Here is a 23,914-nt window from a genome sequence, read left to right on the forward strand (position 1 = left end):
ATTATCCCCTTGAAGAACATGTGTACCTCGTTTGCCTCATAGAAATTTATTTAAAGTATTAATTTAAAAGTCATCCGGAATAATAATAAAAAGTTATACTGGTGAAAAAAGGAACACGACATAGGGAACATTTGAGCCACACAATTTGAAAAATTGTACTGCCTATTCAGAAGCGACAATGACTTGTCGAGACATCTCCATAATTGTTCTTGACTATTTGCCATAATACACCAAAGGCGATTCCAAAACAAAACTCTTTATTCGGTTTGTTGAGCAGGTATTTGACAGACGTTTTGTTTTGTAGGATTGGTGCAGCTCTGATCAGAAATGATGTACTTCTCAGTTGTGTTGCAGAAAACATCATATGCGAATTCGCAAATTGAAGGCACATCGTTGATGTTAGCCTCTGCCACCCAAAGCTCACAATCAAGAGCTGAAAAAGAAATATAGAAGTAAGTAGGTAAAATTCCGATTTAGTTGAGTGAGTAAAAATCAAATGTAAATATAATACAGATTTTCAGAGTGCTTCAGGTTACTAGCGCACATTGAAAATCCACAAGTATGCAATTGACACGTAGCTTTTGCGGGCCATTGGTGTAATTGTTAATTAACCTTAATTTTTTTTTTAGAAAAAAAATGTTTTTTGAACAAGAAATGATAACGTTATTTTATACTTCTACATTAACATAGGAGACATGAGTACTATATAAAATAGTTCAGTATTGGCCTGCCCAACTTCAGACTGTGGTTCTGGTGGTTCTGGTGGTTCTGGGCATGCTTTTGAGCGCTCAATTTGAAAGGGAGCGCCAAAACTTTATCTGGTTCGTTCCGCGAAAACCCTTCCTTTGTCGTTTTTTTGCCGTTGGAGTAATTCGGATATTTGAAGCAGCGCCACAAGGTCATCTGGTTTTGTTTACGTTGGCCTCCTGAATTCGCTAAAGTAACAATGATCTGTATCAAAGCTGAATATTATATAGTTCTGCAAAAAGCCTCTACTCGCTACGGCGTGAGCCTTACTGCAGGAGGGCATTAACTTTTGAGAGTGATAAAACAAACTGGCACAAGAAACGTTTTTGCTTCGTTTATGACATAGCTTTATAGCGGTGATGGCACCGCTAAGCACAACTGGTGGAGAGCAGCGCGTTCGAAGTGACTTTTGAGGCTTATTGAAAAAGTGCCCGGACACTTCTAGTGCAAAATAAATTAAGCACCGACTAACACGCTGCGTTTTCTGTTACAGGGTGATTGTTTGAGCGGCCACTACGCAGGATTACGTTTTGCAGGTCATAATTGAACCAAACTGACGATAATAAAAGAAAAGTAATATCGTATTCACGCTGTGGCTTCCTTCTTAGCTATTTTAACGACCCGTACATTTTCCACTTCACTTCTTAATGTTGTTTCAATTTGGCGGCGATTAGAAATGAATCATGTTCGTTCCACACCCCGAATCGCGTTCTATTACTGTTTTACGCTCTTGGTATACAAAACGCACTTAAACTTGCGACGGCTTTATTTTCTTTCTAAGCATAAATAGGGAAATGGGTAAAGCTACAGACTTGGCGAAATATTTGGAGCATCGCAGTGAGGAATGAGCCAGAGAGATGAAAATACAACTTAACTTCGAGTAAACAAAAAACTTGTGTTCGAATAAAAATTAAATAATTTGTGACTACAATCAAGTGCATATAAAGATCACATCCTTGCGAAAAAAGTTCGTTGGACGAAAGCTAAGAAGGCGCAACCAGAGTCATGTACTTGACAAGTCACTAAGTTTACGAAGAATAGGCTCAAAATTGTTATTCAATTTCAATTGTGCTTCAAATGTAGTTTTTGGAAAAGTACAATCGTAAAATAAAGTTTATGCAAAATTTTATATAGAACGAAATAATGAAAGTATTCACAATAAATATTTTAATGACTGGTAGGAAAAACACAGCCTATTCATGACATGCACTACAGGTCTTTCTTTTCTCTGGCGTCATGGCTTTACGTAGAAAATAACGATTGCTATCGAAATGAAGCACATAAAGCACCGTTGTTATATAAAATTATTGTTCTATATTTATTAAAAATAGTGGCCCTAAAATACTTACGGTTTCCTGTGTGGGGTGCTCGAACAACGTCGCAACTCTTATAGTCAGAGAATATAATTGGTGAGTCCGCGTAGAGCGACGAGTCTGCCATACAATGCAAAGAAAAAGATGGATTGTCAACAGGAAAGCAAACAAAATATAAAACAGGAAATGATACAGAACACATAGTTCTAACTCAAATATCGGCGGCAATGCAGTTAATTTTAAATGCCTTTTTGAATGCCTGGTTTATGTAATATTACATGAATATTGATAACAGATATCTGCAAAGGACCGTGTTAAAAGCCATGTCTCATAAACTATTGTTGCTCCAGGTGTTCCATCGATCAGATGATATCATTACAGGACAACTATAGTTTAAAAATAATATAAAGTTCTTTATGCTTTCTTTGGGTGATACCTGCGGTTTGAATGTGGTAATTAACCTGGCCTGGAATAATTCGCTTGTAGTACGTCCACGAAAATAGAATAAAGTAATGAGGTCCCAGATAGTTTGTTCTCGTGTTAGGTTTTATATATCACAAAAAACAGCATTAGACTTGAGCATCGAACTTTTCTAAAATGAAAACAAGAATCTCAAATAATTTCAGCAATCCAATTTTGCCTTCTGCCTCCCCCCCCCCCCCTTTTCTCCTAAAATCATCATAGATTGAATTGAATTCATCTTAACTAGACACAAGGTCTAGGATAACAGGGCAAAAGGCAGGTTGATTCTGCCTGACCTAGCCCTTTTACCCCTTTACACGTTCAGCAGTCGAAAACAAAAATATCACATATTAAAGGAGTACAAAAAGGCACAGTAGCACATGAAAAATCAAAATTGTATAGAGTTTATAAAATCGTCGGTGCTTGTCTTAACTCCTTAAATGCAAAATAAACCATGTAATAAAACTCAAAAGCAATAATGACAGCATTGGAAAGTATTTACTCAACGTGGAATAACAGAAAGTCCGTTTTATACCATTTTTCAGCTATGTATTGAAGCACAATCTGAAATTATTTCCATAACGACTGCACGTTTGTTTAAGAAATCTGGTATTAAGTAAGCTTATTGGTGATGTTCCTATTTCTTCCTATACCAAGGTATCCCTGAGTGAATGCGCAATCGAATTTACTAAACAAGCATAAACGCGAATTTTAATTGCACGTGTAAAACTCTGTTGTAGAAAAGTTTCAAGATCCCCGATAAATTTAAGTGTCTTCCATCTTATGACTTGGTAGAAAGTAATGCCAATTTTTTGTTGCTTTTGTATTTTTTCAATACGCATTTTAGGCTGTGTCTGCATTGTATATGAATCATGTACAAGCAATGCTTAAACTGAAGCTTATATTTGTAACGAGCGTGTTCCAGCAGAAAGAATAAAACAAAGAAAACGAGATACAGAGGGTGCATTCATTCAACTCACATCATCTTTGATTTCCATAGCGTACTATCGCCGGTTCCCACACGCTTTTAGGAAAAGGAAAGGGTATGAGCAGGGCAAGATGGCCCTGCTTTACCCTCCCCTTTATCTCTCCCCCCTTATGGCCAATTTACGCGACGGACTGATCCGAGGACGAATTGATCACGTGACGACATGTCCGCGGTTCGTCCGTCCCCCAAGCACATGCACACGAGGGAGACGACGAGCAGACGCCAGCGAGGACGGACCGAACCTGCTCGCTACCCCAGAGTGCTGCGTTAACTCCAACATCGCACCGTAGCACCGCTGTCCAAGAAAGAAATCGGCGTTTTCTACAGAGATGAGGAATCGTGCACCGCTGTTTCGTACCATCGGGTTCGAGTGAAATGCGAAGGAACCGTAACAGAACTTAGGGCCCACTACCGGCGCAGCTTCCAAGCTTGGTTTGGGCTTGGCGAAGTTCGGTCACATCGGAGTAGGGCGCTGCTAGGCTGTGCGTCCTACTCCGATGAGTTTTAATCTCGCCAACCACAACCCAAGCTTGGAAGCCGCTCCGGCAGTGAGCTCGAAGTTCCGTCACTGGTCGCATTGCATTTGAACCCGATGGTACAGAGCGAGGCCGAACATTGTGATAGGCTTCGCGCAAGGCGCTACTAGCTTTACTAAACCAAGGCATGACAGTAACACGGGCATGGTCCTGCTCGAGAAGGCATCGGCGTAGGAGCGATGAAATTCTGGGCTCGCGGAGGGGCGTTTGGAAATGAAACCACGCATTCCACGCTCGAGCATAACACTCAAGTACACCAAAGTCACATGAAAGGTCTTGTGAAAGGCTGATTGGACGAGCAAGGATTATCGCGGCGTGCTAGACGAGTTTCGAAGGAAGCTTCTTGACACGAACCCGGGGGAGTACCGGAACCTGCGTCGCGTCAGCGGGACAAAGTTTCTGCGGTTTGTTTCACGCGTCGAACCAAGAATCGCACGACAAAATGAACGAGCGGATAAACAAAACACAACGATGCGCCATTTTTGTTTTAAACATTCGAAAAGAAAAAAAAGAGAAGAAGAAAACATTGTATTGTTGCCAGACTAAATGGTTTTCACGTCGATCTCCCAACAAAAATCTGCGATAAAAAGGCACCCGACTTTATCAGTCCGCGCGTCCGGGGGCGAGGCGCGGATCGCAGCAATCAGTGACGTGGAGGTCACATGGTACACAGTCCGCGGACGAAAATCGCTATTCCGTCCGTCGTGTGAATCGGCTTAGCGGAACCGCAAAGCTCCGGGTGCAAGAAAACCGCACCTCTCTTTCACTCTCTGAAAGGGCTAGCAAGGGTGATGGCGCATTACATAGTTTTAGTAGATCATTCCAATCTTTCCAATCCTCCGATACCCCCAATAACGACACCCGATAACAATACAATACATGCGCAAATGTGGCGACGGAGTATCAGGCATCGTTATCGGAGTCATCGGAACGATCTACTAAAACTTCCTATTGATTAACGAGTTACTAATCGCGAACGTTTCGATAGCCTTCATCCCAAATCTCTGGTGACGGCTCCCGTCACACGCTCGCCTAGGTTTCTTTATGCATTATATTTTCTGCAGGAGTAAACTGAAGTTTTTTTAAAATTTAGTTGGTCAGATGCTCAAAAATTATATTTACGTAATCCCATGCACGTTTTCTAGTCTAATGTAATTTTTCTAACTTACTCGTACATCTTGCAGCACGAATAACATTTGGTATGCAGTATGGCTCTGTTGTTTCAACATGGGTACACACAGTGTACTTCACTCTGAAACAAAAAAAAACATGCATTCAATTAAAGATTTGTTTGTTTTAATGCATTAACATTAGAACGCTTGGTTTGACGAAAACTTGGTGATGTCTTTCATATGTATGCGCCGAAGAGAGAAGGAGGAGGAGGGCGAGAGGGTGACGCGTTAGACGCTCTCATTGGTCCGAAGCGCTGACGTCAGCACGCGTCAATCTCTACCTCTCTCCCCGGCGCTGACAAACTGACAGACGCCGTCGGGTTTTCGTCAAAACGATCAGTTTCGTTTTCGTCAAAGTCACGCACAGCTGGCGCGGAGCCAGAGAGGAGGAGGCGCCGCGCAACGCTCCCTAGATAACAAAGCCATAGTGCTGAACACGACCGGCTTTATTAGGAGCGACGAGGTCACTCCGCGTTTTCCTATGGGAGTGCGCGGGCCAAGAAATATCACGTGATCGGCTTGGAGGGACCGAGTGTTGCGCTACACTCTAAGAAAAAGTGAGCACACCCCCTAGTCATCATACGTTTTGACGGCTGTAACTACCCCACAGGCTTACTTAACTGCCCATTGGGCTCGAGCCATTGAGCGTTACCACACTGTTGGCAAGTGACAAGCATGGGGTAGTCACGTTTTATAAACTCTTGAATTGAACATTCAAGTGCATGTAGTCGTTTAATAGTAAAAGTCACTTCAAAAATCTCAAAAAGTACTTGAAACTTGTTCTCTTTGTGCGTTGGTTACCATTTATTCAAGTTTGAACCGGTCGAAACAGGCGTGTGGCTCAGTTCGCCTAAACTGGCAGCAAACAAACATGCCAAAGAGTACAGGCAACCTGGGTAGGCACCTACTAAGACCCGAGGCAGATAAAAAGTATCGCGGTTGTCCTGTTTGGTTCCGTCGCGGGTTTTACCATGTACTGGTAGTAAACAGCTGGCAGCTGGCGTCGTGCTCGAGGAATTTAACCAAATCTCTAGAAAAGCACAGGAAGCTACGCACAGGCGTGAGTTGACTGTAATGTTCGCCGGACGAGATACTTTTGTCGTGTTTTATTGTGCGGTTCAGTAAAGAGCGTGCTCTCATTAAAGGTGTGATCGGTCAGTTCTGCGTGCAGATCAGTTGCAAATGGCCTCCTCGGTTCCGCGGAACTTGCACGCCTGTCATACACAATTTTTTTTTTTTTTTTGCTTTCAAGTGCAGTGAAGTATGAAGCATTGAAAACAACGACTGAGGCCGGACAGGACGAATGTACACAGATATCTGGGATCATGCCCGTGTATTTCAGTATTTCTCTGTCTTTGGATATATGATTCGCCTTCACTGGCTCATTTGGCAGATTTCATCGAGCATACTCGATAAAAAATGCTTCAAACAAAAATGCTTCGAACAAGTGTGTGTCATCCAAGGTGGAGTACTTTGAAGGGGACTAGGATTTCAGGCCTTTCGGCACGCGTTCCTTTTACCCATGTAAAAAATTCCAAGTAAATTTAAAAAAATAAGGCGTTGGCATACACGTGCTATTCGGTCTAGATTTTTTTTTTTTTTTTTTAGAAAAAGTGCTGTTGGAGAAGTTAGCAGGTGCAGCGCAGAGAACTATGTTCTCGGCGTTCTTTGATGCTTGAGGCCGGTTCAGACACTTGCGTTTGAATGCGTTTGACAGTGTTGCGTCCAGAACCGAAAGCGACTCACCGGCACATCTGTGCTTCGTATGAAGCGTGGAATCCCATTCAAGGAATCGTCTTGGCATGCGATATAAGCAGCAGGGATGTCCTGGTTTCTCGCTGCCGCAACGCAGTCAAACGCAACTGTCTGAACCAGGCTTCAGATAAGTTAGCATACGTATTTCGCGTTCGCTGTAGGTGAAGGCACGGGCCCGAAAGCGGCAATTCTGCACTGTCCTCTTGGCGCGAGCGCGAGCGCATAGAACGCATAATTGAAAGACACGCGCTTGAGCAGAAACAATTTTAGCGAAAAGAAGACAACTGAAACAACGCTTCGGAGAGGACCGGTGGACGGGCTTCGCTAGAATCACCTGCACGCGCTCAGTGTACTCAACATTTACTCAACCGCCGCTGAAGTCATTCGGATATGTAAAAAGAGAAAAGAAAATGCCTCAGCGTGTTCAGAAAGTTGTGATTGCAGAAATTGGTTTCGATAATTAATACAAATAATTAAACAGGATTATGTATACTTGAAGTGTAGGCAAGCGAGAAAACGAAACTGATCAAAACGTGACGTGTAGCGACTATTCAATTTGATTTATAACCTACAGTTCACTTTTGCAATAGATTACATTAGAGATACGAGCGCATTCCTAAGGGCAGTAGAGGCAAATAATATATACGGATAAATCTTGCACAGTCTTTTCGTATTTATGCAAAATATGACAGTGGTCACCATCCTTATCGGTCACAGAAAATATAGCAGTACATAAGCTGGTGGTGTCGACTAGTCGTTTGTATATGAGTGTAGAGTGTCAATATCTCATGTTGTACCTTGTGCTGTTTGTGAACGCGTTCGTGTTTGATATTGTATGGTGTCTCTATGTCGCCTATGTGTGAAGTGTGGTGCGGAATATGTAGTACGTGCATGTCTGGCGAGGCCCTCAGAACAAAGACTGTTAGTTTCTTTTTTCTTAGTTTGAGCGCTGTCCTTTAGGTGGCGCGTGGCGCCGCCCAATTCAAGGAGTCGCGCGTTTATGTGTCTACTTATTTGGCCGCTCCATGGCTCCACGGAGCAGCCACAAAGGGTTCGGTTCTCGGCCTCTCGTCCCAGTGGGATCAGTGGATCAGTCCCATAGCCAGTTGAATGGGTGTTCCGTGCGGTGAATAGTGCGTGCACAGACGCGGTGGGGATTACCAGGGACTTGAAAGTGGATAACGAATGCTAACAGGTGAGCAGGAGCGTTGAACGATCGAAACCGACGCCGCTTGAATCGGTGATGCCTCGCCTCGCCGCTGTCAACCGAGAACGCCGGATCACTTGCGGCAAGCACAGCAAGCAGATTCTCTGCTCAATAAAGACATAATTTGATTTGTTGCTAAACGATTCCTTCTTTGAATGTTTTCTGGCCGCGAAGTAAATGCAGCCGGCCACGCGAAAGCAGTCGTAATAGGCGCGGTGCCGGTGCTTCGAGGCGCGTTTTGGTGTGCTTTAGTGCGCACCTAAGGCAGCGAACGGGCGTACGCACTTGAGAATCGTATTTTAGCTAAAAGCAGTCCAGCTCGCTAGGCCTTACTCGTACTGCTCCACTGTCGCTTGCCAGCCGCCATGTTGCTTTTGGGGGTGCTCACTGTGTCTACGTGTTAATTGCATGCCGCATGACTACCCATGGGGTCGTTAGTATTACTAAGGGGGGGTGGCGATATCTGTGACGGCTTCTGACTACCTCAAATGTAGTACCCTACGACTACCCTTTTGTTGAGAGTGTAGGAGCCGCCCTAGTTCAACACCAAAAGCTCGGCGGCCGCTATGGAAGGCACTGGAATATTCTATTTTGCTCGCCTGGAGCGCTGCTCAAAACTTGAGAGCTACGGGCCTATACTCAGTTTCTCAGCGCACACACAAAACATAATTAGCACATCTAAAGAGTACTAGGCTATACTCCTGTATTAAGATACCTTGTTTTAAGTGCAAGTGCTTCGTTATTTGAGGGAATGTAAATAGATCTGTTTTACAACCAAAACGCGGCGCAGCATAAAATTTGCCGTGGTTAAGCTTAGTAGTCACTTACACACAGCTCCTTGTGCTGTTGTAAAAACCCATTTCCGTTTTTGCTGTCTTGTTGAAATTTTCATGTTGCGTCTGCTGTATAAACATGCATTTCGATGACCCTCCAAACATCTCGTCTTTGACATAGCTTCTGTATTTGAGGTAACGCTTGGCGGGGTTTTTAACTGACTGAAAAATAGAACAAACATTGCACATATTTTAGCGTGCAAAAATACATCCTCATATTCTCCTATAATTGCTGGCAGCTTGAAAAAAAAAACAACGAAAAACACTGCAATGGAAAATAATAATTTTTCTAAAGGGAATAGATGGGAACATATATTACATAAACATTTTACCAGGAAAAATATTTTTTTTTTTCGAGCAATATTTACGCCGTTAGGCGCGACTTAGGTGGAGAAGGTGGAGGCTGCCAGGAGGCTCAGCCCGCTAAGCCCCGCCCCGTGGTTACACCGGGCTTACATCTCTCATTGGCTGGAAAGATGATTGACGTGTGAAATATTGCTTGTAAAATTGTATGTCTGTGCCGTAGCAGTATTCTAATCGACATTTTTTTATATTTGAGGAAGCAAATAATTTAGATAGAGTCACTGTTGTTTTAGAAGTATTCCACGATTGCCTCTTCCGCATTAGTGTGAAACGATGAAAAACATGGCTGGCCGTCTGAGGAGTACGCGCTCAACGAGCGCAGCTCGTCGAGGTCGTCTATTTTTACGAGTGCGAGTCGTTTTGCATTCAGCGAAGTGCTCGAGTAAGATGTATGCCCAACCAACGTAGCTAGCAACAAACAACTACCGGGTCATTCCATGTCAAAGGAGACGTGGCAATATTTTTTTGATATCTGGGATATGTACAAAGAAATTAATTTGAATAAAGTGGCCTCCGATCTCAAACAAGCTTATTTTTTGTTGTTTTGTTGTATCAGCCAAAATTTAATTTTTGCTGATATATTATGCTTTATACTTCTGGAATTTGCATAAAACCTATAACCGCACAAATTTAGATGGGCACCTGATTACTTAATATTAGGCCCGATTTTACATTAAAATGCAAAATTTGAAAGATACAATTTTGAGTCATAAATTAGCGACTTTATAAAATTAAAAAGAAGCGACTGTATAAGGTTTCTTCATATATATATTTAGTCATATTGAATTTGGGTGTTCGCTACAATAACCTTTTTCTTTGTTCTCTTGAAACTATTAATTGAAATGCTTTTATCAAATTTTCAAAAACTATTTTTGTTGCGTTCTAATTAAATAGCAAAATCTCCAGTTTACGCAGAAACGTCCATATTCAGAGTCAGAAAAAAGCAATGTAGGCAGCGGTGCCCAGAACTTTCAAATTGTCAAAAGTTCCATTCCCCTCATCTGTTCAACATATCAACAATTTAAAAAAAAAAAGTAATTTTTGTTGTGGATAAAATACTTTTTAAAGATGAGCTTCCCGGACCATGCATCCAGGCGGCCACCTCGTAGGCGACGCACGACAGCGTTCTCCCGCGAGGCGTCAACGGTGTGAGACGCCGCCGCAAGGTCTTCAACGCTCTCCTGAAAACACGTTTTATTCATTTGAAGTGGACGTTGTCCTCACTTCCATCCATCCGGATCCTCTTCACGTTATGTAATGATACTGGCGTCTTCATTTTACTCTACCTCCGCCAAGGTAACTGCCGACGAGCGGAAGCCTGCATCGTCTGCTTACCGAGTCTGGGAATGCATACTGCGCGTCGGCCTTGTTTGTCGTATTTCCAGATAGAAAAACAATTGAGACCGGATAGCTCTTCACCGATGCAGTACGATAATAGTAGCGCCCCTTTCTCATCGGACCCAAATGCATTTTGATAGATCCAAGATGTATTGACGTTCGTTGGCGCATCCACCAAGGACGCGCTCCCGAGATGGTGACGACTTCTTCAAAACGACTATGTTACTCTTCTAATTGTCATTCTGCGCAGGGCTTGTGGCAATCTTTTTGCAAGCAATATTGAATTTGGGAGTAAAGAAGTTCTATAAGACACTTACGACTGCTTACGTGTAGGAATGCTTTCGCATTCCTACAAGCCGCGCGTTCCTAAAAGCAGCGCACAACGTTTTTCTTTCGCACGTGACGCTCCGGCGGTGACATCACGATTCCCCAGTGCACCGGCTTAACCAGGGCTTCCGTGACGAAGCATTGCTTTACTGCTCTTTTTTTTGTGTTTTATTTCTGAAGCGCGTGCGCTTTGGCCTTGAGCGCACCCGAAGGCTTCTGTGACGAAGCATCTGCAATGCTGTGCTTTTTTTTGTGCTTTACTGGGAATGAGAGTTTAGGTGCCGTTTCGCTTAGTTAATAGAAATTTATGTGCTGTTTCGGTCAGCCAATGGGAATTTAGGGGCCGTTACGAACAAGCTCTAGTGTTACGATCAAGCTTCGAAGGGCAAGGCAATATAAATAATGCATAACAGGCGATGCGCATGAGCACCCAAAGCACGTAGAAGGCGTAATTAGTCAAAACAATTTGCGCATACTCCTAACACACAATCGAAACCAGAGAGATTCACTTAGGCGCTCAGCGGGAATTGAACTCCGGACCACGGGATATGCAGTCCGACAGCTTTGCTCGGTGCAACAAGGATTTGAGCAAGAACGTAAGCAACTGAACTAAGTATGACTTGTCGCCAACGGTCACCTATAGTATCATGCGACTGTTCACGTCGATTGATACTTCATCCAGCATACTTTCCTCATGCGACCATCGGAGGCGGGTTATACTTAGTCCCGCATACTTGATCCGCAGCCAACCGTTGACGGCGCGTCATACTTAGAATTGCAAAGGCCTAAAACGAAACGAAAAATCGTGTTTTTCTCCCTTTCTTTTAACGGCCTAAACACGTAGAAACAAACCTATAAATTTTAAGCACCTAATTTTTCGTTTTTACGATGTACTGTTTTGTGTACTTTGGGTCTAGTTTTGAGAGAATAAAAAAAAAAAACACACCTCAGTGAAATCCACTGATCGCCATCGTAGTTTTCAAATTGCGCTTGACATTTCGGTGCTCTACTTCCGTAACTTCCGGAGAGATCCACAAAATAATTCGACCACAGTCTAGCGTGTGAAAGTACTTTACAATGTGCCAGTTGTTGAATGCAGACAAAAAGCAGGCAGTTTGTAGGCACCATAAGGCATCGCACGGGTTTCCAAATGCTACGCGCCTTGCAAGGAATCCTCTGGGTCGCAGAAGGTGTCATCAAGCCGTAAAGGAAGTGTGTACTAAGGAGCACGGTACAGAATCCCCTGGAAGCAATTCATAACCCAAATCAAGTGAGTAAGAAGTTTTCCCAAGCGCAAGGAACTCTTCGACGTCTAAAACACGCACGAGTGTTTCTTTGTTTGTTTATGGAATCACGCATGAACTGCAAGCCGAACGTGATGTTTCTTTGGCTAGAACGGTGTATTCATCTAACTCTTCAATTTGTTTTGACTTTAAAAGAGAATTGGCTGGCAGCCTTTAAGATGCGTCGACCGTCATATACACCGCCCAGACGGTATACACGAAGTTGACCTCTGCTTGATACCGAGTATGAGCGCGTTAAACATCACGTGAACGAAAACTTAAGCATCGTTACATGCCTTACGCTGTTTACTGATGGGCGCACCAACATTAGAGGCGAGGCGGTGATACACTTCGTTGTGGCTGCGCCTCAGTCAGTTTTTCACACATCAATCGAAGCAGGCACAGACCGGCACACTACTTCATATATAAGCGGAGAGTGCAAAAAAGTGGTTGCTTTGGTCACTGACAATATTAGTAACATACAAGCAGCATGTCAGATTTGACATGTTACATTATTTGGATGTGTCGCTCACGGGCTGAATCTGCCCTTGAATGATCTCATGAAGCTATCATTCCTGGAGAAGGTTCATCACACATCCAGAAAAGGGATCTAGTATGTTAAGCAGACTCGCTTATTTGCTGCTACGTTTCAACAGAAGCAGGAGTCAGAATGTGGCTAAACAAGCTGCACGACTCTCAATCTGCCCTGTAAAACAAGATGGAGTGGCTATAGCCAGGGGTGGCCAGGCCGACCAGGCCTAAGAGCCGCAAACGAAACCGCGAAACTTCTAAGAGCCACGGGGAGGGGGGGGGGGAGGGGGGGGGGGGAAGGGGGGGGGGCAAGTTTAAATTTTGTTCAGAGCCTGACTGTACGCATGAGTGCACAAGGATGTACGGCAGTACGTATGGGGGTATAAGGTTGCCAAACCGCGAGCCGTACTTCATTCTGCCTGAAATCTTTTCTTTTTTTCCTCGGGAAATGCGGGAGGGGGGGGGGGGGGGGGGGTCCCCTTACGAGGGACCGCGAGCCGCACTTGGACCAGCAAAGAGCCGCATGCGGCTCGCGAGCCGCGGTTTGGCCACCCCTGGGCTATACACTCATTTCAAGCTTGCTTAGGAACATAAACGTACTTCAAGAAACCGTAAACTCGGATGATGTGCAAGTAAACAAGTCTGTGCGGCATGCTGTCGTAATGGAAGATTGATTCTGGAATGCCCTGCGCAGCTGTTTGGAACTTGTGTTGCCTATTTCCTCGGCCATTAGAGCATTGAAGTCTGACAAAGTTTTGTTGTCTGACGTTTCCAAAGTCTTTGATTCTATTAAAACCGAAGGGATCACGAGGTTCGCGACAACCACTTTAACACGCGAAGAACAGTCTCGCGAAAGAGATTATCAGCAGGCGCGCAAGTTTTTTTTTTGCGCCATATCCACGTTACTGCAAACTTGCTGGACGCAAGAGACAGAGATAAGTATATGGATGATGCTCACATAGCGGACACGTTTTACTGGATCTTCCAGCGAGCGGAGCACCTCTCACTTGACGTAGGAAAATAAATTTCTTACTTCGTTGTATATAAGGTATCTACAGGAATTTGGTCCAAAACAAAAAAAAAAAAAAAAAGAAGAAAAAGTTTAAAAGAGTGCAAAGCGTCTGGAACTGTCCACCTGGTTGCAAGAACTCTGTACTAACCAGCCATTGGCACACCTGCCATGTCGTCTGTGTCATTCCCTCGTAGTCCCCACATGTGAACGGAACTGGTCTCAATTTGGAAATGTGCATACTACTCTGCACAACAGGCTCCCGGGTGAACTTTTTTTAAAATTATTTTTATTGCCAATTTTTTGTGAAAGTGCTTGGCTTTCGGCATGATCAAAGTAAATCCTGGGGTTACGGTGACACGTTTGAGCCCACTGCCGACAAAGGTCGCCAATGGGCTCAAACGGAGTGTTAAAATATTTCACGGTGGTACTATTTGGTGCTAGACAAAACACGCGTCTCTCTGCGGTGGGCGTCCGGTCAACTCGTCGTCATAATGTTCGACGGAACAGCGCACCCGAAAGACTATCACATTAAGGAAACAGACACACTATCAACAGAAACACTCACTCAGGGCCAACTGACAACTCGGATTGTAACCTTGTAACCCCTTGTATTTTTCATTATGACTCTTAGGCGAGTAAGCCGTATCATAATCCAACTCTGGCTCACAATAAACCACGCCACCCAGCAGACAGCTCGAAGGACGTTAGCAAAACGCGCCGCGTCACCGCACGCGTCCAGTGGCAGGTGACGACAAGCGCCACCCATTATGTGGCGCACAGCGCATGCGTACATTGCACCGTCCCGCTGACAGAGTTCGACGGCTCTGCAAAAAGGGCTCGTCAATTTTTGTTTTTTTTTGTTTCGAGTTTTGAGGAGCCTGGAGTTTAGGTGAGTCTTTGTTCAAAGTTGGGTTTCTGGTTTTCATTGAATTATTATGATTACAGTTTGGACAGGAATTACGTGTGTGCGAGAAGAGGTCTCACCCGACGAGCCGCCTGCCAGGTAGGCCTATTTCTGCCTAGCTGCTAGGAGTCTGCTCGACAAGCGCTAGTGGCGCGAGCTTGTCAAAGTCGTAGTCGAGGAGTGAACCCTCCTTATGGTCGCCGTTCTCGTGATGGTAGCAGACGGTGTTCACAAGTAGACGAGCTTGGCCAAGCGATTTGAGTCCTCGTTTACAAGGACCCTGCAGTGTGCGCGGATCCTGTGAAAATCGACGGTTGGCTGCGAGGGACGCTGCTGTCCGTACGAGCGGTGGCGTGTCGCCGAGCTTTGAAGGTGGCGAAGGGCACTTCTGGAGTCTGGTACACGGTCGGCTCCGTTGGCCCCCGGTCACCCGCTTCGTTCCATCCCGCACGGTCGGCGAACTTCACCGAGTACCTCGACTTACAGGCGTCCTCCCTTTCATGTGCGGGAGATTCGGGCTGACGTCCAGTTCGTGGCTCGCGATCAGCGGGAGTGTCATTCCTATTCCCTAGCGCTGTTTGTTTCAAGTGCTATCGAGTCCGTTTAAGTTGTTCCAGAGGTTTGACTAGTTAATGTGCTGTGTGACGCCTGGACTAGGAGTTCGCTTTCACTTCATCGTAAGTACGCCGCTAAGTTTTATAGTCCTGTCACGATCATTGGCGCGAAGCACGATCAAAACTGGTGCGGTGTGTTGTTGTTTTTGCTCTAGTTATTTTGTATCTTGATTGCGAGTACCACGATATATATTTTTGCGACAAAGAACTCGGTTATTTCTATTTAGTATGATCTATTATGGCCATAGATGCTTGCACCCGGGGTTGATCACACTTTGGTTCTTATCGTCTTTTTGACTTACAATATGCATGTTAAACTCTGTCTGAAATTAACTTCCAATAACATTTTAGACTGCATTTTGGTTTATGAATCACGCTCATTTGGGTGTCTAAAGGGTTGAAGGACTGAGGGGGTCTGAGGGGCGAAAGGAATTTGAAAAGCTGGGGTGGGGGGGTTTGATGGGCTGAAGGGGTTTGAAGGGTTGAGAGGGTTCCCATAAACATCAGGGCTGAAGTAATATTTTCAATAGGGTGCACTCTTCTTTGTCTCTATGCCAATTTGCATTTTTTTTTAAGAAACGCCCCAATCCCGATTCCTTTCCTACTGCTCTCTGCTCTATTGCATTGTTCCCCTACGTAACCAGGAGTACAAGAGGGTGGCTCCGCGTCTCTAAGATGCGTTTCAACTAACCCATATCCCATTAAATCCTCCTGTCTTACTTGCTGTTCTATCTCCTCCCATTCTAATTTGTTGCTACCTTCCTTCATGTTTATGTTTGCTATACCTGTTCTACCTTTGCACCTAAGTATCTTGATCTTACACTTTCAATGTCGCTTACTCTTTGGTACTTCTCCTAGTTCAACTTTATCTGCACCGGATTCAGTAGGGCTCCGGGACCCACCAAACATTTACGACATTACGTCCAATCCTATCCCCTATCGTGCTACCTGTGGCTCCACGGTAGTTGATGCCCCATTCAAAAGGGTCCGAGCCAGCCTCATACACCACACTGTTTACTTCTAATACCCGTACTGAAGTCGTTAGCTCATCTCCTAATTATTTGGATAGCTTTCACCACCTCGGCTTTGTTTGAAAAGGCTTTCCCCAGACCTCTGGGATAGTGCATATTTGCAGAGGTACCCCTCATCAGCGACCTCCTTCTTACGTACGCCAACCTCTATGTGTCTGCCGAGGTTCTGGCTCCTACCATTCAACACATCATTGAGTCTCGCATGCACTACTACTAGGTTCTCTCCCTTCATGTTACACCAGAGCTCTTTCTTAGCTTTGGCAATAGTGTTTACGATGCACTTCCCTGACTGGGCTACTACATTTGCCCTCCCGTACCCTTTGAACCTCGCAAGTAGACCCGCTTTAACCCTTGTTACGTTTGAGTACTCCTCCCATTAGTACCCAATTAGCCTCGAACTGCTTGTCTTCAATCCCTTTTCCTCCGTCCCTGCCTCGCGGCTGTTTCCCTCCATCTATCTGCTTTACCTCACTTCTTTGTGTCTACCGGTTTACCACCGCGTCCTTTACTGTCCCACTGTAACCTGCGCCACTACAACGCTGTGGGGTCAAGGAGCTACCCCCGTCCTGCTGACTTCAACATGCTCACTAGTGCGTCTTTTTTTTTAGACTGCCTTCCCGCTACGTTTGCTGTCGTCTCCCTCCTCAGCTGCTCCAATCCAGCTTCGCACTCCCTTTTACGGTGCCCCACCTCAGCCTTCCACGCTTACAACTTCTTGAGCTCCTCCGCCTGTCTCTCAAGCTTTACCCGGTACTCTCGCTTCTCACTAAGCTCGCCTACCATACGCTCCACCTTTTTTTCCCATTCATTGATGAGCTCCTGAATCTATACCTTGAGTTCCTCCCTCCTAGCTAACCCCTTGACCTGAGTCTCTAGGATCACCCGCTTCTCTCGCTCTACTTTAAACTTACGTTTGACCTTCTCAACCCTAGCTACCCACTCAAACTCTATCAACTTAAATCCCATCGCCACCCTCTCGCAGATACGGCAAGCCAAGCTACCCTCCTCTGCCTCCGCTAAGCTCTCAAAATCTGTGTCATCTAGATGCACCTAGCGAATGCGCTCACCACATTACAATAGGCTGTAACACCCTTTCAGAGTTTCCTGCGCCAAACCATTGCGCCCACTACTTTAAACCGTGCTAAAAAAACAAAGCAAATTAAATATTGTTTCAAATGAAAACAAAACCAAAGTTCTACGCTATCTTCCCTTAGTAGTGGTCTGCCAGTGGCTTAAACTAACCTAACTTTTTATCTTAGCGGTTGCTAAAATCTATGCAGACTACTCCGTGCACGCTAAAAAAAAAAAAAAACACCAAACATGACATTGAAGTCCTACTCTAACCTTACTATTCTAGTGTCCTCCCGGTGGAATAAACTAGCCTTTCTACCGTAGCGGTTCCTAAATCTTTGCCAATTATTTCAAACAAGCTAGAGCAAAATCTACAAAGGAAACACCAAAGGCTCTTAGCTTCGGACACCTTCGGAAGAGTTGCCGCAAACACGTCCGCTCCGTTCAGCTAGGCAGACTCGACCCAGAGTCGATAAGCGCGCCACCTATCGTCGTCATGATACACTTGCGCACCGGCGCACTCCGAACAAGCTGCGCGATTCTGACACCTCTCCTTCTATCCACCTCATCACTGGCGACGGTTTATGATCTGTAGTTGTCTTCCAGAGTGCCCGATGTCATCGTTTTCTATGTGCCTGGTGTCTTTGAAATCGCACGGGGCGACCGTTACATTTCAATGTTTTGTTTTCTGTTTTAATGTTTTCTGCTCCTTTTATTTTGTTCTCTTTTGTTATAGTTTCATAATACCTAACCAGGTGGACGTTTAACGAAAAGTTCACTTTCAAATACCATGAAATGCGGAAGACCACAGAACTTCGAGGATTTAAATCTACAAAGATGTTGACCTTATATCTCCTCTATTTTTCTAATAAAGGAAGTCGGAGAAACTCGCACAAAGGTTTGTCTTTATTAACTATAGCTGTGAAGGTAATATATTGTATGAATCCACTATTTAAAATATGTTTATTATTTAAGCGACGATTAAAAAAAAAGAGATTACGTTTGTTTGCCAAAAAAAGAAAAAAAAAACGTGTTCTACCTGTTGTGGCCGCGCTATGCTCCACTGTTATGCGCCGACGGATACTATATGTTTGCGTGTTAGATGTAGGTTTCAAAACGATTTTCTTTGACTTTCCCTACGGACAATAGAAGTTCCATCTGTGGCGTGAAGTACTACACAATCGCCGTTATTCTTGCTTTGTACTTGGCGCACCATCTCAAAGCGCAGTGCGCTGCGAGATATTTATTAGTCGCCTGACGATAATATTAATTGTGTGTGTTCTTAGACCATGGCTACTGTGACCTCAGTTACAGTTAAAGAAGAGAAGTGTCTGAAAAGCACCTTGGCGTTTCCGGCAGACGCCCTATGACGCGGAACATGACTAGTGACTTGAGAAACCGCCCTCGGTCACGCATACGTTTTGAAGGACACGTGACGTGCGACCGCGCCTGCGCAAAAGACCATTAACCGACACTGCTCCTGCAGGGAGGTGCGCGAAGCCCGAGAAAAATGTGCCGCCTTAACTGGCCTTGTTCAGATACGTCTCTCACCGTGGCTTTGGCAAAGCTTCTGGGGTCATCATATTCCGGGTGCTATGAAGTATTTTATCAAAAAAACAAACAAAGAAAAAGCGGAAAGTTTTTCTTTTAACAATGTGACTTAGGAAACAATAATTTTGCAAGTTGCATACTTTTTGTTTGCTATAAAAAAGGCTACGTATTTTGTATAAATCCGAAACAATAATAAAAAAAAACACTCGCCGGTCAAGTTTTTGTGAATTCCGATTTATCTGAAAAAAATTTGAATTTGAAGGTTACAACGGTAAAATAAAAAGAAAAAAACAACAACGTTGTTTTACAAATCAACTTCACAAAAGCAGATAGTAAGTGGTTCTGAGGCGATGCGACTTTAGTCTCATACCGAATCTTGAAATGTTTAGCTCGTCAAGGTTCGTTCAGGACAACGGTTCGTGGTTACCGAATTTAGTTACTTTGTTTTTCAATTCTGAAAATGGGGAACACAGTAGAAAAAGCTAAGCATATAAAAAAACTGAGAATCTAACAAAAATAAACTCCCCAAAACATCCTCCGAATTTCACGGGAAATAAACTTCGAAAGCACGGAATCCTAGTTACAAAAAATTACTGTAATTGCTAAGAAAAATTCGTTTTCTAAGCGTAGCTTTGCTTCAAGCGTTTTTAGGTGTATGTTTGTTCATTCTCTTACTTCTCGCGTATTTTATCTTGCGGATGCGTTTTGAGGATTAATGAACATGAACTTGGAGGAGGCATTGACTGGCCGCCAAGATGAGTCCCCTGCTTTTGGTCACTCGCCGATGGCGAACTTCCGCAACGCATCCCTAACCGGTGTTTGCCACTACCAGGATCGTCGAGCACGGCACTCGATTAGCGCCATGAGCGTTCGATTTTTGTAATTTTTATTTTTATATTTAGTATTACTAGAAGCTTGGTCAAGTACTTTGTTCTTTTTATTCTGTTGCATTGTTCAAACAAGACAACTACGCAATCATATTAAAATAAATAGTTAACATTTCGAGTTAAATTCGAAGACAAATGTTTTACGCAAAACATTTAATCACATGGGCCTTGTATGAAAGGATTGAAACAAAGGCAACAACGAAATGAGCAAGAAGCTAGACCTTGGGTTGTTTTTAAAATTTACAATCTGAAACAAAAGCTGCCAATCGCCAAAAAAAACACGTACAGAACTGTTTGCGCGAAGCACTTCAGAGGATAACTAGCCCAGACAAGTTGGACATTGACTATGGGGGTTAATATATATATATATATATATATATATATATATATATATATATATATATATATATATATGTATTTATTTTGGTTTTAGCCGACAGTACGCATTTTGGACTATGTATATATATATATATATATATATATATATATATATGTTGCCTGAGACTATTTTTTTTTTCAGCTTTCTTAAAGGGACCCGGACAGGTTATTTATGCTCGCCAAGGTTTTTATTTGTGCATGACATTTCAGAGCCCGACTACCCAGAACACAATTTGTGGCTCGAAATTCGTTATCTTTCCTCTCGAAAACTGCCGATCGAGAACTGGCACGTTTGGGTCGCGCTCACTCTCTTCTCCGGGGTCACGGGCCGTTTTCTAAGGTTTAGACACAACCACCAATAATAATCAAAGTCGTGGGTCATCGAAGACACAATCTCAATGATAGAAATTAACACAAACTATGATACCCCCTTTTTTGTGGCTGCTAAAAAACTAAAAATGCGTTGACTAAAAAAAACAAAACAAAAAAAAAAAACTGCGCAGCCACGTGAGTTTTAATATTTTTCTCCTCCGGTATATTTCTTCTACCCCAGTCCAGCTTTGGTTTCGGTTTCGAGCAGTTGAGTTTTTTTTACTTTACTAAAAATATATGACACTGAAACAAAATATTGATTGGGGAGTCTTCTGACACCATAATAAATCTCCTGGCAAAACAATTAAAAAAATTTATTTTGGGGGGTGTCAGTGTCCCTTTAAGTAATTTGCTTCACTTTTTAGTCCGTTAGCCTAGACGTTAAATGAAACATGGCACTTTAAAAAATGAAGACTAATTTTCGAAATAATATCTTGAAAACTTAAACAGAACAAAGTCATTTACTTACTTTCCAAGCATCTTGATACAGAGATAGCTTCAATTGTCTTTCAGGCAGGTTTACCTTCTCCTTTTCGGATGCCATTGTTATTGCCAAAAGAGTGGCTAGTACTACTGCTGCTAAGCACATGTTTAATTTTTAATGACACTCGGAGCTCCTTTAACGATTTTATTTGCTTAACATGTTACGCATGGCCAGAAATTTGTGACAAGCTGTTCTAGTTCACTTATTTACCGACACGTGGCGTATTCACCTTTAACTTTTACGTCGTGTGCAAATTCCCGCCAAACCGAAATGCGTTCCGCGTGCAATGAATAAAATTGTGAAAAATAGAAAATAGAGCTACGTTATCAGAGCTTCGCAAACAGTACTACAGAAAGGGGGAAGATCAATTGATGGACAGCACAAAGAACACGCAGAGAGCGTGCTGACGCGGCAGTAAAACCCGCGCCAGTGTTGGTGGTTAATTCGACGAGACGGGTTGTTTGTGTGTGTCAGTGTGTGCGTGCGTCCGTGCGTGCGCGTGTGCGTGTGAACGCGCGCGCGTGTGTGTGTGCGTGTGGTGGGGGAGAGTGTAAAAGCAGCCTGTGAGCGCATTTTGAGGCAAACAAACGCAAGACGGGCGCAAAGAGCGGACGAGCACGCCGTATCAGCGCCTCCCGGTTGCAAGAAGTCGATAACACTATTATTCCGCGTTTTCATATCTAGCGATATGGAAGCAAAAAAGTCAGATTTGCGGAAGAATTCCGAACAAGTATTCGAAAAACTACCCGACAATACATACGCGATATTTTTGGAAAGTTGTTTGCAGATTGGCGAGTGTGTCGAGTAAACTACAACAAAAAGGATCCATATTTTGTGTTGCCTAAATTAGGCTTTCATGAACTCCACAACCATCGTATCGCTACACTGCCTCCGCTGAAGTCATCAGGAGCGAAATATTCTCTTTGGTATGACCACTCGCTGTGCTGATGTCTGGCTTCCTTTTTCTTGGGATTTTTCTTGAAATTGGTAAAAGTGAAAAACTCCGAACTGAAATTTTTGAATTAAATGAAACCCCAGGTTAACTGGAAAAATTGCTTTATTTCTGTTGACCCCGAAAACAAACGGCCCTTTTCCGCGAGGCTGCTTCCTTCTGCTGCAATTATTGTTTCTACATGGGCCACTTAGTGATAACTGGCGCGAATAGCATTGTGTGTTGTAAAAACGCGATAGATGTGCAATAGCTTTTATGACGTAAGCCCTGATAAACCCTGATTTCTGGTCGACACCAGAAATAGATACCGAAAACAGAGAACTTTGAAAAAATGAACACCCAAAGACACCCTTAAATTTAAGAAAGAATACACAAAAATACGGAACCCTACCTATAAGTTATAACGAAATCTAAAAGCTGCACCAACATATACGAAATCCAGCTTATAATTAGGATTCTGCGTTTTCGGAGTTTATTTCTGCTTAAAATCGCGGAGTGTTGTTTAGTGCTTATTTTTTACCATAAATTCGGAGTTCTTTGGAGCTTTCTTTCATCGTACAGAGTTTTTCGGCTTTTTCGGTGAAGTGAACGAAAGGTTGAAAACAGCAGTTTGTGAATTTAGTAAAAGTATCCTTTTCAATGAGAAACGTGTTCGACGATTCCCCTTTTTTAAAATAGAAGCTAAACGGAAGTTCTTTGTGATCATACAAACGAAAGTTGATACTGCGAGGGCCTGAAAAAGGCCTGCAGTTTTTCAAATAAATAAATAAATATTAGATATAGAGAAGTAGAGCAAAACTTGTTCGAAGATCCCTGGAAAATATTAAGACCAGTAGGATTCATAGCAGTTGGCGGTCCTAAAAAATCTGAGTTTTTTGGGTAAATATAAATATTAAAATATTTTACCGGAAGTATTTTTTCGATTTTATCGAATTTGTCCGAAAACACAGAAGCATACTTATAGTACTCACGTCCGCCACAGAAACCGGAATACGCCTAATATATTTAGAAGCCTTTATTAAGTAAATGGAGGAAGGATCTCCACTGTGACGATACAAATAAAAAGTCGGTTTAATTATGCGAACTGTGTTAAAATAGAAGGAAATAATGAATTATTTATTTTGGAGGTATCGTTGAACTGTACCCGACCGCCATCTCGATCCTTTCAGTGCGAGCGCTCTCTCCTTCCTCTTTCTTAGTTTCTTCCGTGTCTATTTAGTCTCCGGAAGCTTGCACCTTCTTTTTCTTAGTCTACAATACTTAATGATATCACCAAACGTACAGAATTACGCATTCAGAACCCGTCTAAAACTGTACCGCGCTATTCATATAGTCTCATTCTCGATTTATTAGCGTGTCAGATCTTAGGCAATGTAAGTTGATTCATCCTCTCCAGACTCGTCGACTAATCTCGCTCTTTTGCTTACTTCATCGGTTCCTTCAAAACTTCGGTCAGTCCAGTTCACCTCTTTTGGAACCACTGCCAAGCGGGGCAATGCCAGCTCCAACGGCAAGGCTAAGTCCGTCCTGATATTTTTTATAGCGTTGCTCCCCCCCCCCCCTCTCTCTGTCTGTCTCTCTCTCTCTCTGCCTCTCTTTCTTTCTATTTTATTAAGAACCACCGGATTCTTTTCGTAAAAAGCAGCGAAAGCTTCCAGCGAATATTTCGTTCAGCATCCATCCTTTTAAAACCTCAGCACTTCCTCGTGCCATCCAGAACTCAAACGATCTTTCCGACAATAATTGACACCATATCAGATCGCAAAAAGTTGCGCGGTGCACTGGTTAACAGTTTCTTTCCAC

The 23,914-nt window shown here is 43.4% G+C and overlaps 1 protein-coding gene across 1 annotated transcript; it reads right to left on the reverse strand.

The window, feature by feature from the left end:
- Window positions 1–257: 257 nt before the first annotated feature.
- On the reverse strand, window positions 258–21,264 carry LOC115324668 (male-specific histamine-binding salivary protein). Its single transcript, XM_040213915.1, has 5 exons — window positions 21,145–21,264; window positions 9,009–9,175; window positions 5,216–5,298; window positions 2,097–2,180; window positions 258–433 (listed from the first exon to the last, which is right to left on the reverse strand). The coding sequence occupies exons 1-5, from the start codon at window positions 21,262–21,264 to the stop codon at window positions 258–260; spliced, it is 630 nt and encodes a 209-aa protein (XP_040069849.1).
- Between the last annotated feature and the right edge of the window lie 2,650 nt (window positions 21,265–23,914).

Source organism: Ixodes scapularis, unplaced genomic scaffold (genome assembly GCF_016920785.2).
Source record: "Ixodes scapularis isolate PalLabHiFi unplaced genomic scaffold, ASM1692078v2 PGA_scaffold5__190_contigs__length_132052651, whole genome shotgun sequence".
In the NCBI taxonomy this organism is placed as follows: Eukaryota; Metazoa; Arthropoda; class Arachnida; order Ixodida; family Ixodidae; genus Ixodes; species Ixodes scapularis.